Source organism: Physcomitrium patens, chromosome 7 (assembly GCF_059467195.1).
Source record: "Physcomitrium patens ecotype Gransden chromosome 7, ASM5946719v1, whole genome shotgun sequence".
NCBI classification, from domain to species: Eukaryota; Viridiplantae; Streptophyta; class Bryopsida; order Funariales; family Funariaceae; genus Physcomitrium; species Physcomitrium patens.
In genome coordinates, this window is record NC_143416.1 from 16,307,691 (window position 1) to 16,323,079 (window position 15,389).

The 15,389-nt window shown below is 33.2% G+C and overlaps 1 protein-coding gene and 1 long non-coding RNA gene across 2 annotated transcripts; one reads left to right on the plus strand and one right to left on the minus strand.

Annotated features, from left to right (window-relative positions):
* Positions 1-3,551: 3,551 nt before the first annotated feature.
* On the plus strand, positions 3,552-5,133 carry LOC141045649 (metacaspase-7-like). Its single transcript, XM_073535494.2, has 2 exons — positions 3,552-4,222; positions 4,415-5,133. The coding sequence occupies exons 1-2, from the start codon at positions 4,177-4,179 to the stop codon at positions 4,603-4,605; spliced, it is 237 nt and encodes a 78-aa protein (XP_073391595.1). The 5' UTR covers positions 3,552-4,176; the 3' UTR covers positions 4,606-5,133.
* On the minus strand, positions 3,977-5,538 carry LOC149988588 (uncharacterized). The gene is made up of 2 exons (XR_016504274.1): positions 5,309-5,538; positions 3,977-5,185 (listed from the first exon to the last, which is right to left on the minus strand). It is a non-coding gene; the product is annotated as an uncharacterized LOC149988588 (long non-coding RNA).
* Positions 5,539-15,389: the final 9,851 nt, after the last annotated feature.

Consider the following 15,389-nt stretch of genomic DNA (forward strand, 5'->3'; position numbering starts at 1 on the left):
AATATTATAATTTGATAAAAAATAATTTTCATTTGTGTGTAAATAAAAATTATATAAAAAAAAAATTAGACTTTATTACTAACTATATTACTTTTAAAATTTAAAAATATACATACATATATATATATATATGTATATACAAATGAATATTATCTTTTTCATTTGTATATAAATAAAAATTATAAAAAAAATCATAGACTTTATTACTAATTATATTACTTTTAGTTTATATATATATATATATATAAATAGTTTATTATAATTATTAAAAACATACTACTACTAATTATATTTGATGGAACAAAGAACTGTGTACATGTTTTTAAAAAGTATTTGTTGTGTTATTAAGAGCTAAAAAAATGTTTTAAATGATTTTAAAAATTGATATAGATTTGATTATGAAAAATGTATCATAAGATAAATATCAATTTTGTTATCCAAAACTGGAAAAACTCATCCCATTTGGAAGAAACTGTAAGGACATATAAACATGTAAGAAAGTAGTTGCTAATTATATCTATATATATATATATATATATATATATAAATAATCTTGATCAAATAAATTACATGTTTGGATACATACAAATAATGTATTTAAAAGTTTGATTATGTTTTTGAGATCTATATTTCCCGTTTATTTTCTGTTTTTTTAGTTAAAATTTCATTGAAATAAATTATAATCAAAATAAGATACAAAGAAAGTTGATAAGATAAGTTAGTTAATATTATAATTCTTTAAATATGTTAAAATATATCTATTGAAATATATAGGTAAGCTTACAAACTTATCAATACAATAGAATAATAAAAAGAATAATATTTTTTATTATCTCTTTTTTATTATTATATCTATTACAATTGAAATGTTTTTCTTAAAGATTTACAATACTACATTACATCAAGATGTATTTTAGAATTAATAATAAGACTATCAAAAAAGAATTAGAGTAATAGTTGAATAGTGCATTTTATAACTTTTGAATGAAATGTTTTGTAATCTCAAGCAAACAATCAATTAATGCTTAAAGATGCTTTTTGAAATACCATGGATTGATATAAAATCAATATTTCCACTACGTATTATAAATAGTTTAACATAAGGCAATTGTTATTAAAATTTTGAGATTCTAAAAAAATCTTGAAACAAAATATTAAACAAAGAATAGGAGGTGTGAGAGTAAGAGGATGCAATTGAGAAAATTTCACAAAGAATTGAGAATTAAATAAGAGAGATCCAACATACATTTACTAGAGAATATCATGGGTTAGTGGAATAAGAGAAAAATGGTCTATAATTTCAAGAGAACATTAAATAAGGACACATTAAATGAGGATAGAAGGAGGAGCCCAAAAGTGATGAAGACCACCTGAAGAATGGATGAATGAACAGATGGTCGGTGAATGGATGAATGAAGCTTCGGGTTCTGCACAAAGAGAGAGAGAGCGATCAATCTGCAATAGGGGGCTTTTTGTCAGAAAGCGCACCCTAACTAAAGGTGTTGTGGTCATGGGATTTGTGAGTTTCCTTTCATTGTTGCAGCTTGATTTCCATTCAAGTCAGTAGCAGTTCTGACATGGAAAGGACAGTGCTTTGCAACTCCGCCAGTAACGCTTCAGTATGGGAACAGCACCGCTACCAACAACAGCGCCGCATTGATTTTCTAGTCAGACCCCTAGGCAGGGAGTGCAGTCGTAGATCTAGCTTCATCACGTTCTGGAGCTGTGTGCCCGTTGGCTGTGCAGCTCCTTTTATTTAGTTTCCCGACCCTAACAACTGTTCTAACAACCGATGTAACAACCAATCCGGGCTAGATGGTGTCGTCACAAGCCGCTGGAGCTTTCCATGGTCCTCTGCATGGTTGTTGCTGGGCTATGCTTCGGTGCCCATGTGGTGTACTCTTGCGCTTCGCGTGAGTCGGCCACGTTTCGAATGAACACCGTTGTTGAGATAATCCGTCACCGCTCCACGATTTCGTTCTCGTTCTCGCATTTGACCGGTTGGTCGAGATCGGCATTCTCCTGTCGGGAGGGAGATGGGGTGGAGTAAGGTCTCCCTATGCTGTCGCTACCATATCCTTCTGCCTCTCCTTTCCTAGCTGCTGCTGCTGCAACTGGTCCTCTTCAAGTAGTACCCCAATTGTATCTCTAGTAACGTTGACTGTTCCTCGGGCTCCACGACACATTGCTCCTGGTTGTTGCGCTTCAGTGTCATACCCACCTTTTCAGCAACTAGATTTGCGATCAGGAATCCAAAGCCAACTGTTGTATCATGCTAGTATGGGCACCAGCAATGAGAGTAGAGCGTGTTTAAGGATATACGAAAACCTTTGCTTGTGTCCAATACTAACTAACAAAGATTTTTGCATGGAGGTCTCATGACGTGCATATCTTAAAAGTTTGTAGTTATAATATTCTTTTGAAGTTATAGTCACAGTATTGTGACAATTTTCTTGGTCACAATAGGCAACCAAATTATATAATTTTTTTCTTGTTTACGTTAATCTTGTAAAAAACAATTGACATTCTATATATGGAGCGTAATGTCAAATATTTGGTCTGAAATACTACATCTTGAACATTGGATAGGGAAGACTAATCTTAACATAGAAGCCATTCTTTGTAGAAATGTGCAAAAGCTCACTAATCATCATGCATGCTCTCCCTTATCACCATGTAAGAAGTGTCTACCTATAAGTTCCAATCATCTCATGCCAATTCCAGCTTTTGCTCAGCTACTTCAGTCATGCACTAATATGATCTCAACTCTTCAATAGGAGGACCAAGCTAAGTTTCAATCTCCCACAATGTCTCATCTATCATACTAGCAAGGCTGCAACTCATTCATTAAAATTTAAGCTCTCCCGAGCATTCTGCAACAGTGCAACTATTCAAAATGAGAATGCACAATTGATCAACCAAGGATCTTATAGTAGAAATACTTTTATCAGTGTACGACCTAGACAATAAAGTTTTGATACATTATAGAGAAGTTTTGCATGGAGACCTTCAAGTCTGTACAACTTGTTTCATAATAATACATTTCTTTTATCTCAGCATTCTGTTTTTGTGTTTAACTCTGTTTGAGTTTCATTAGTCGTCTAGTGCCACCATCTTCTACGTGTGAAGGATACCTACAGCGTTGATAAGTCTCTAAAATTTGCATTGTCATCCCCAATTGATGCAGTAATGATAATATATTTGCGAAAGATTCCACCACATATGCAGGCAACTGGAATCTGCGGAAGATGGATCCAGTAATCGATATGTCAGACAGTCCTCATCGTCATTGACTCAATTACTGAAGTTGCATTGCGATCGCAAGGTGAACGAGTATAAAATGAGAAGAGAGCTCGCAGGTTCAGCCAAACCATCTCTTCGAGTTCGTGTATCCTCTCACATTCGATTGCGGTTGTTGACGAGGTAAGGGGTTGTTTTGGATAGTTTGGATGACAAGTTCCATGTCGAAATTTGCTATTGGTGTACCGAATTTAGGATGCACTGTCTAGGAGTATCTCTTTTCTTTCTTTGTTTTGTTTCCAAGTCCCAGATTCTCATCTAGCCTCCTTGTGTTCGATTGCCATGATTAATAGGATTATGTGCTCACTCCCGTCTTGAAAGTGCAGATTTTGGTCGAGAACCATGGTGACGAAAAAGGCGCTGTTAGTGCGGTGCAATTACCGCGGTGCAACAGACATGGAGCTCCGTGGCTGTTGCAACGATGGAATGCAAATGCGCGAGGTACTGATGAGTTATTATGGTTTGAAGAGTCGAATATCGATATCCTTGTGGACGATCCCTCTGATGACAAATCTTACGAAATGTCTACTAATCCCAACATCCACGCATATCTGAGCAAGCTCATTGACGGTGCTGAGAGTGGAGATATTCTGGTGTTCCATTTCTCGGGCCACGGCGGTTCAATACCGGTTGGGACTCTAACTCATTTTCAAAATGTATTCTTTGGACACTCTCATGTTTGAAGCTCTTTTTGGTTACTGAGGTCAAAGTTTTCTTCGTAATACATGATGATTCCAATTGTCCTCGCTCAACAATGTTCTTATTCTCCCCAGTAGATTTCTCTGAAGAGAGAAACTTAACTTTGAAGTTCGTCAATAATATTGTCTACTGTAACGTTGATTTCAGGCAACCAAAGGTGATAATGATGCAACAGGAATGGACGAAATGATTTTCCCTTTCGACCATACTAATCCTCTCTCAGGTGACCATCATCTACCTCTTCGTCCAAGAATCCCCTTGGAAAGCATCTGATTCCGTTGTTCTGTGCCGGTGGCTTACTTCAATATTTCGACATAGTTGTCTTTGATCTGAACTTGAAGAAAAGTCAAACTAACTGATTTAGTAACTGATTTCACATCACTTAATTTATTTTCTCTCTCAACGAATATTACAGATGAAGATTTTCGCGACGTCGTAAGCACGATATCCGAAGGGGTGAACTTCACGTTCATCACGGATTCGTGCTGCAGCGGAGGCCTAATAGATGAAATGAAGGCGCATGTCGGTGGTAAAGAACAGATTGAAGACCTGGAGAGCCACATAGAGGCATGGAAAGCGTGCACCGGACAATGCGCAAGGAGATGAACCAAGAGCTTGTTGATCAGCTCGCTCAACTATGACAAAAACATCACTGACCCGTGGATGACAGCAACCTCTGCACCGTGCTGTATAATCTGTTAGGAGACGAAGCTAGTCCTGCCATCAAAAGAAAGTGCGAGGGTACTAAGTCGGATACTGGGCGCAAGTGCGACATGTGGGCACCTTGCTCAGCGGATGTGAGTCTCGGGAAATCTCCCAAGAAAAGTTCACGACGGCGATTGGAGCGATTCTTGAGAAACTGCGCAGCTCGGGGCAGAACTCGCCGACGAATCGGGATTTAATCATGCCACGCGCATTTAGGTCGAGGAAGGACTTGAGCCAGATGAGAAGCAGCTCGAGCCACAGCATCCGTGCCTCTAATGCAGCGACAAAAACGCAGAAAAAATCTTTATATCTGACTTCGTTGAAGTTAAATGCTAGTGGCACTGTCGATCAGTGATGGCAACCATCAAACTGATTGGAACCGGTTTCAAACCGATGTAGAACCGGAACAAACCACTTTGCTTCAATAAATGCAGCATCGCTTCTTTCTTTTTATCACACGCACCGTTTCGATGGAATGTCTCTGCATACAAAGAGAATAGGGTGAGGATCCTTTCCTTAACAATGAAAACCACGAAACTTCAAAAACTTCCACGAGTCCAATGCGGGCTTCCCATCGCCCATTGTGATGGTGTATGCAAACTACCCATGTTTCCGTATACGTGATCTTATCTTCATCAGGCTAACAAACCAAGTATACTTCTTGGCATCTGCATGGAATGCAGAAAGAAGTATTAACTTAGAATAAAGAGCTCAGAATCGAGACTAACAATTCCCTCGAAAGGTCGAACCATCACAGTCACATTGACAAATACTTGTGGAAATCTAAGGAGCTCCACAAGAGATGTCCAGAGGTCAAGAATGTCAAAGATGCTAGTATACAACGATCCAGATCTCTTGTTGTGCTCACTCTAACACCAATTGTGCGTGTCTCATCAAATCAGAAGCATTTGCCAGGGACATGGGGCACTCCGTCTCCACCGACTGTAAGTTTGCGGCTGCGGCGGTGGTCAAGTGTCACGAGTTTGAAATTGAACATGCCGGTGAAAGGATTTTACTATGAAAAGAATCGATTGTGTGGTGCATGGTTCTACGGTCTCAAATAGCTCATTTTGGTTAGTTTGTCTTTTAAACTAATCTGAGGGTACATCTATGTAACTTCTTCAAGAGCTACGTAGTACTGAGCCTCCCATTGCCGAAAGCTATTTGGATCACAGTATGAACCGCAAAAAAACTTCATAAAGTTTGCAATGATGAAATATGGACATATTGTGTTTGATTGTAATTTGATACTTTGATAAGATAATCAATGTCAAGTTTATCATCAACATTTTAACTAATTTTCAACCTTCGAACAATAGTGAAAGTTGATAGGGTTTGAATTGAAAGATTGCAATTCTCATTTTTTTTTGAATAGCATTGTCAAGTAGGTAAAGATTAGTTAACATCAATGATTGATTTTGCTTTTGCTTGTTACATTGCAACTAATGATGATTTCAACATTTTATTCAAATTTTTGGATCTTTTAAAAAAGAGTTGGATAATAGTTTATTATAAAGGTCTTTTTAGAGAGACAAAGAATTAATTTAGCTTAGATTGTAATTCTTAGTTTTAGGTTTATTTTTGATACAAAGAGATTTTTAAAACATTAAATTTAAATAATACAATTACTTTGATTAATTATACCTTTTTTATGAAAAATTCATTATTGACTACCAATAGTAAAAAATTTGTAAAAATGAATAAGGCTCTAATTATGAAACAAAAAAATGGACCATAATAAAACTTATAAACAATTACAAATATTAAAATTTAATAATATTTATTTTAAATATAGTTATTTATTTAAATTACTTATAATTTGGAATTTAGTTAAATTTAATTACTTATTCTATTATAATTAACAAAACTATTTCTTTAATATAATATGATTATTTTTTATTTTTATTTTTATTTTTTCCTTCTCTATTCCAATTCTGATTTGGATCAGATTTTGTCTTTTTTCTCTTTAAGTGATATCTCAAATATATTTGTAGTAAGATTGGCTATTATATTATGCTAGCATGAGTACCAACAATGAGAGTAGAGTATGCCTAAGGCTAGACTTTGATTACTATATTATATGTTACAACTACTTACTATTTATATATATATATATATATATTTATTGATGTTTATTACACTTATTATACATAGTTGCAGAGAACTAATTTTTTCCAAATCCCTATATAATCTTTGGTAATCTGTATATATTACCTTGAATTGAAATTGGTTATGCAATGGAGTATGAAGTTAAAAGATCCTTCTTATGCATATACAATATGATTAGATTTGGTTTATAACAAAAAAATAGAATTATGTTTTACGTAGAAAAATACAAAAGAATTTATAAAATTTTGATAATGGAATTAAAATGTATGTATCTTGTTTTGATAATTCAATATTCAACTAAAATCTCAACATCTTTTTATATATATAATCAAGTATCATGTTATAATCATGAAACTAATCATAAGAGCTTCTAAGAATCACTTTAACAATTGATATGTAAAAGTTATAAATAATAATAATACTAATAAAATCATGGAATTTAAAGACTCTACAATCATTATTGTACGATATATTATTTAATTTATTTTGTTGAAAAGAATTTTTCATGGATAATATGAATAAAAAAAAAAAATCAAAACATAATTGTGTTAGCTCATCTACCAAGTACTTGCTTAAATTTTTTTTTCCACCTCATCATCTGAACACAAATTTGATGGCTAAGATCGACATTATGAATTTTTAGTATGACAGCATACAAGATCTTGAATATGACGATCGAGCCTTAATAATGCACGCATGTAGAAGTGGAATCTGTAGCAAAAGACAATGTACATTTGTAATTTTACATCACCTGAAAATGAATTGCTTAGCCGTAGTGAATGAGTTTCTTTGCCATTTCCAACCACTTCTCTCCATCCTGCACAAGAAATCCAACGCCAAGTATTGATTCCTAGATTAAAATCCTTGCTTGCCAGTTGCAAATCTAACTCACCGCAAACTCATCTTCTCACACTCTCGAGATAGTAGGCGTCTGTGTGGAAAGCATCGAAGTCATGTATTAGGATGAATCTAGAACTTACGCATGGGAGAAAGTCATTTTTAGATAATTTGAGAATATGACTAGAACTAGCAGTGCTGCTGTATCTGACGGTGAAAAATACTGCTCAAGCTAATACTTGCACTCGGTTTCTTTTGTTATGATTCTCTAGCAATATGATTTTTTTTTTTTTTTTTTTTTTTTTTTTTTTTATGATTTCTTCCTACATAGTATCAGAGCGACACGACTAAGACCATGAAGGTATGTTACTCCTCGCAAATTACTTTTGCAGTGCATATTTCTTTTGCTTTCTATGCAAATATTAAACCTGTCTTTTGTTTGACTCTGACTACAAGAGAGTATTATTTACAATTGGTTGTACCTCTCTAGTACAATTGGAAATATATCAAAAGATTCCATTTTTTCTAAGGACATTAGATTAAGAGGATCTGACAATTTCCATCTATGGAAATATTTGATGACTCGAGTTGCTAAACGTGAGAAGCTCTGGTTCTTGCTCGATGATGCAAAACCTGGCTCCTCCAACAGCAACGTGACTGAAGATTCTGAACTGGATGATAAGAAGGAGATGTCACTATATATTATGACAATGTCCATCAAACCTGGAGTTTTGAAAAATCTTACAACCTTCAAAGATCCCCAGCAACTATAGAGTATGCTCAAGTCCACGTTCAAAATTACTTTAGACAGCCAAAAGTTCAAGCTCCACAACCGACTTGCTTAAATCACAATGAATGACAATAAGTCCTTTGAGCAATATTTTGCTGAAATCTAGGGTATTATTGCCAAACTAGCAGCCATTGGAGTTACAATCTCAGATGACGGTCTAGTTCAAATAGTCATGTAAGTCGTACCAGATAGCTGCGATCATTTTATGCAGAATTTTATACAGCTGGATGTAAGTTTCCAACTCTAGCTCAACTTCAAGCAAAATTGATGCTTGAAGAGAGTAGACGGCAGGTTTGATCACCAAGGACACCCCCTGATACACAGGCTCTGTACTTTTGAGTGAACAAGGTTAATAATCAGTTCATGAAATATAATGTTGCGGAGCAATTTTCTATACACAGATCTTTTCAACCACGATAAGCTGGATCATGTAACTATTGCGAAGCTAAGGATCACTGGACACGATTATGCCCCAAACGTCTATCTGATATCCAAATATTGGAGGATGATTGGAGACTAATGTTACAACAAAGGAAAGCTCACGCACACATAGTAGAGAGTGACAAACAAGCATGGTTTCACGACAACGATCCAGAAGACCACAAAACTAAAGATGTCAAAGATGGCACCACTTTCAAAGCTGCACTTCCTGCTCTCAAAGTAAAAGGGGAGACATCCGGTTCGTTCCTTGATACATGTGCTACAATGCATGTATCAAGAAAAAAAAGATATATTTACTTGTCTGAACAATCTCGTGAAAGGAAATATTAGCACCGCGAAAGGACAAGCTCATCCCATCGCCGGAAAAGGCACTATTAAGTTTCAACTTTCTGATGGGTCAATAAAGAAGGTATCCAACGTTTTGTATGTCCTTGGAATACAAAAAAACTTGTTATCTGTTGGCTCACTCACCGGCTCTGGATATATAGCATGCTTTGACAAATCTAGATGTTTATTGTTCACAAAAAACTCAAAAACATCAATTGCAGAAGGAATCAAAAATCAAAAGAACGGGTTGTATCAATTGATTGTAAAGGAAGGAAATTACAAAGCAAACATGATATCTTCAACTGCAAGGCAATGAGCCATAATATGACACTACCGCATGGCACACTTAAACCTTCAGAGCTTACACATCCTCTCCGCAAGATTAGCTACTGGAATTCGCTATATTCCCATAGTATCAGATACATTTACCTCTTGTCACCTAGGAAAGCAAACTGCTGAACCATTTCCGTTGAAGAGCTTGACCAGAACTGATTGAATACTGGCTCTATTGCACACCGACTTAGTTGGATTCATACCAGTGCCTTTGCCTAGACAATCTGAGTTTTTTATGGTCATCATCAACGATTATTATCGGATGGTATGGATTAGATTTCTTTACAAGAAATCTGGAGCTTCACAGCAACTCCAGAATTTCATTCAAAATCAAACAAGCAAAAAGGTATGTGCATTGCGATCAAATCGCAGGGGAAAATTTGTTAATGACGAAGTTACTGCGTTCTGCACTAGTAATGGGATTTGTAGAGAACTTACAGCAGCCGAATTACCCTCTCAGAATGGTGTTGCTGAGAGGATGAAATGTGCGCTTATTCAAAAAATACGATCCGTTACAATACAATCAAGCACCCCAAAGTCCCTTTTGACTAAATCCTAAACCCTGAACACTGATATATTTAACAAATCGATCTTCAACGGTAGCAAATCCAAACTCAATGACTCCATACAAGCAATTTACAGGAAAGAAACCCACATCAAGTTCAACATCATCGGACAGTGATCATATTTCTACTTCTGAAAATTCAGAAATTACACATGTCTCCAAAATCCAACAATAAACAACAGAAAATCAAAGCTTAGTTTATCAACGTATTACCAATCTACCCCCTTGAGAAAGCAAACCTTCAAGTCGACTTCGAGACAGCTATGTAGGAATGGTAAATGACACTTCAAAATTAATTCTATCACTTAAAAATTGCTTTCATGGTTTTGCTAAAGAACCAATTGCTACTGCTAATCCATCAACTTATTCTGAAGTTATGAAATCTCCTACTTAACAAAATGCTATTCAAATTGAAAAAGATTCAATTGTTCAAAACAAAACTTGGGAACTAGTGGATCCTACTAAAGGATTAAATCTTGGAACAACCAAGTGGATTTTTAAAATAAAATTCAAGCCAACAAAGTTCAAAGTTAAACTAATAGCATGTGGTTTTTAACATGAAGGAATTGACAGTTTTGAAGTATTTGCTTCTATCGCTAAATGGATTACAATCAAAAAAATTCTAGCTATGGTAATCAATGTAAGATGGGAATTAATTCATATAGATGCAAAAACTACTTTTCTTAATGGTGATCTCCATGAACCAATCTATATGATTCAACCAAAAGATTTTATTCAACTTAATACTGTACATTAAGTATGTTTTTTTAAGCAAATCTCTATATGGATTAAATCAAGCTCATTGTACCTAATTTGAAAAGATTGACAAATTTCTATTTAATTACAAGAGGGATAGCAAGAAAGTTGATTATAATTTATATTATCAAAGGAATGAAGATGGTGTTACAATTCTCATTTTTTATGTGAATGATTTACTTCTTAATAGTAATATTAATAGAATATCAATGGAATCAAGTAGATAAAAATGCAACTAATAAAACAATTTAATAAGACAAATCTAAAGAAGGTGTAATTCTATCTAGGTATCTAATTTATATCCACCAACAAAGATCTTTTTCTTATTCAATGAGCTTATATAGAAAGTATACATATAGAATTTGGAATGATTAATAGTAATTGAGTTTCAATACCAATACTTAAAAGATTGAAGCTAGAAAAAAATAAAATCACCACTCATCAATATAACATACTATCAAAAACTTGTTGTAAAAATGATCTATCTATTAAACTTAAGACCAAACTTAATATATGCCACATGACTCCTAAATTAATTCATACATTTTGTAAAAGAAATGCATCTTTAAGTTGCAAAAGATGTACCTAGATACACAAAAAAAATACTAGAGTTTGAGATTTTTATTAAACAAATGAAAACACAAAAATTTAAAGATATTCAAATGCTAATTGGATAAATAATTCAAATGATAAAAAATCACTTATTGCATATATTCAAGTCAGCAAGAGGACTTATTTCTTTGGCATCCAAAAAACAAATGGTGGTTGTAACATCATCTATTAATGTAGAAACAAAGGCAATTATAAGAGGCATCAAAGAAACTATCTTGTTAAGAATACTTGTGCAAAAAATTGAAGAAAAGGAAATTGAACTAATTTCTATTTTTTGTGATAGTCAATGTATAATTAAAATAGCTAAAAATCCTATATGTCATACTAGATCAAAACATGTTGAAGTGTGATATGATTTCATCCTTAAAAATATTCTTACAAGAGTAGTAGAACTATTTTATATCTCAACATAAGAGCAAATTGCTAACATTATGACTAAGTCATTGAATCAAGGTAAATTTACAAAATTCATACACGAACTTAGCATTTGTAGACTCAAAATTGTACAAAGTTATTAAACTTCAAAGAATTTATTTTTTATCACTGAGCTTAATAAAATTTATATTTAAAAATTTATATAAAGATTGATTAAAAATAATAACAATAAAAAGATCAAATAAGTCCTTTCTTAAAAGAAATAAAAGATAATAGAGTTTATTTTTTAATCTATCGAATAAACTTGCCTTATTATTAATAATAATTATCAAGTATCTAGGATATGTCAAGCCTTACAAACTCCAATGCCTGCCATTCCAAAGTCAAAGCAACAAACTCTTGCCAAACTTTATTCACATGCTTCAATTGCCATAGCAATGAAAGAAAAGATTTGTTGTTCAATTTTGGCCACAATATGCATTTTACAATAGAATGAAGAACTAGAAGAAGTAATGTAGTATTAAGATTGGAAATTAATGGAATGATTTTTAAAAGTATAAGAATTGCAGTTGATCTTTTAGAGAAAGAATTGATGAAGCTACTTTCAAGAAACAAAGTGATTGCAATAATATTCAATCTTTAGCATCTAACATGAGCCTCTTAAATTCCAACTTTCTAAAATCTAAAAAGCACTCTATACGACTATTATTCAAAATTGACAACTCTAATGATCTTACAAATATTATAAATATTACAATTCATTGTGATGTTTAGTTCTCAAGTAAATACTTACTTATATCAAATATTATATTATATACTCATGCGGAGGATCCTTGTGTGAACAAACACAATTTGTACATATTGCAAATAAAGTCAACTATCTCCTAAGGGTTCTTAACAAAATTCACAAAGAACCTTTAACTTACAAAAAAGCAATAAAAAATATAAGATGGAGGGATGCAATAAAATAAGAAATTTAATCAATAAAGAAGAACAAAACATAGGAATTGATTGACTTATTAAATGGCAAGTTTTCTATTTTTATAAAATAGATTTATAAAACCAAAATATGTATAATATATAAAATACTTAAACTAAAAGTAAGATTTGTTATATTATAGAATGAATGAATAAAAGAATTGGATTATTTTGATACATTTGCATCAGTTGTGCATTGATGAATAATATGCATGATACTTGCATTGGCAACACAAAAAAAATGGTGCATTGGGCAAATATACATTAAGACAATATTTCTTAACTAGATATTAGAAGAAGAGGTTTTTATGGAAGTCTCAATTGGTTTTTATAGAGCAAGATCAAAAAAAATTTGTAGACTTCTAAAAGCTTTGAATAGACTAAGCCAAGTTTTTTAAGATTGGTATAGTTGCATTGATACCTATCTCAAAGAAAAAGAGTTCATAAAGAAAATAAAAACATTGTAGATTGCAATATATACTACTCATATCAAAACAAAAATATATATTATTCTTTTGTTTTACATAGATGATCTATTATTAATAAAAGATAATAAAAATGAAATCAACAAAGTTGAAGCCTTATTCACCATTGAGTTCAAAATGATACTATTAGAAGATGTTCAATTCTACCTAGATGCTAAGAAAGAATATAAATCTTACAAAATCTATCTAGATTAGAAAAAGTTCTATTAGACCATGTTGGATCGTTTTAAAACACAATATTGCAGTCTTCTTTCTATCTCAATGCATTGCTCTTTCAAACTCAAGAAACAAATGAATATAAAGCTAATTGATCCTAAACTATATAGATTATTCATTAGATGTTTATTATTTGCAACCATAATCACAAGAGTAGACATTAACTATGCTATAGAAAATGTGTGCAAATACATGCAAAAACCAAAAGAAGTATATTCGATTGTTACAAAGCATATCTTATTCTATTTCAAAGGAATAAGAAATTAAAATTTGTACTTTCCTTCAACATAAAGGCCAAATTATTTCACCTTCATTGATTCTAACTTTGGACACAACTTAGATATACAATAATCTATCTTAGGAACTTTATATAAGCTTAGTAGCAATATTATGGATTGGATTAGCAAACTCCAATCAATTGTTATTCTTTCCACTATATAAGTAAAATATTGTATCTTCTCAAAAGTTACAAAGAACATTTGCTATATATGCATGTTATTGCAAGAACTCTACTTTTTTGATAAATCACCAATTCAACTTTATAGTGATAATCAATCATGCATTAAGTTGGTAGACAATCATGTATTCTATGTACAAACAAAGCATATTGAGATCATTTTATTAGAGAAAGACAATAAATAGGATATTTAATTATAACACATATACCGACTAAACTACAACAAATTAATTATTTAACCAAACTATTGCATTAGGGATGCTTCTATATCAATAGAGCAGAATTAGACCTTGAATCTTTGTATGCTTGAACTCAATTCCTAATACCTAAGTAACTCTCAGCCTAGGCTAGAGATCTAAAATACTTGTATTTAGACCTATAAATCAATGAATGTTAAGACAATACTCATTCCATGTATGATATATTCTTGGCCAAATTCCTTTCTAACAATATAAAACTTATTGATACTGTAGTTGAAGACAAACACGACTTAGAAGGGACATGTACTATCAAGACAGAATCGTCAGCTCTCTCCACTTCATAACAAAAGGAGTTACAAGCCAACAACCTCTAAAGTCTCCTAAATAGAAACATCATGAAGTAATCAATGATTCTGTGAAGAACAACTAGGAAGCACCTCAGAGCAAGTAGCAAAACCTCACTTTATCACAAGAAACGTTAAGGTTAACAATATAATTAGTCAATGTGCTAGAAAAAATAAGATGAATCAAGAATAGACTATTACCATTCATAAATTATCCATTTGTGTCAGGAGCATCTTGAAAGAATGCACAGAGAGGAATCAGCTGCAAGGAGTGATATTGAACATGTAATGTAGAGTGTGAGGGAGGGTGTTAGAAGTAACAATCTCCTCAGAGACAATGACGTCATTGCCATGTTGACATCATCGACACAACTTCAATTCACTCACTAGTTGCTCCAATAATCCCATGGTTATTACAGAGACAACTAATAGTTAAGAACTAAAAATAGAATAAAAGATTCATGTACATAAACAAGGGTTTTCCTTGTGGTTATCAGCGAATCATTTTACAGTTTCATGCTTAACTAAAAAGAACGTGGATTATAGTCCATTCAAATTTTATTTATCGATGGTGAAAGAAGAGTGAAAGAGAGTACAGAATTGCAGTTGCAGGAAAGATTAGGATAGATGACGAGTCCTGGTACCGCAAGTCCAAAGTTGATGGTATGTAGCCTGGCTGAAAGCACATTGTATGTACTACAGCGCTTATCCCCTCTCTAGACATGCTGTTCCGTCAGATGTCGACCTCGGCCCTGCCTTGAAGATGAGACACGTTAATTCCCCTACTGACTAGTATAGTTTTTTGTCGTTAGTGGACATTTGTCCTGCCAGTGAGGAATGAATTTCAAGCGATTAAGATC

Bases quoted from the DNA above. Each gene is read 5' to 3' on its own strand.
- LOC141045649 (XM_073535494.2), top strand. From the start codon at position 4,177: ATGGACGAAATGATTTTCCCTTTCGACCATACTAATCCTCTCTCAG. The intron at 4,223-4,414 runs GTGACCATCATC...CGAATATTACAG, and splicing joins CCATACTAATCCTCTCTCAG to ATGAAGATTTTCGCGACGTC.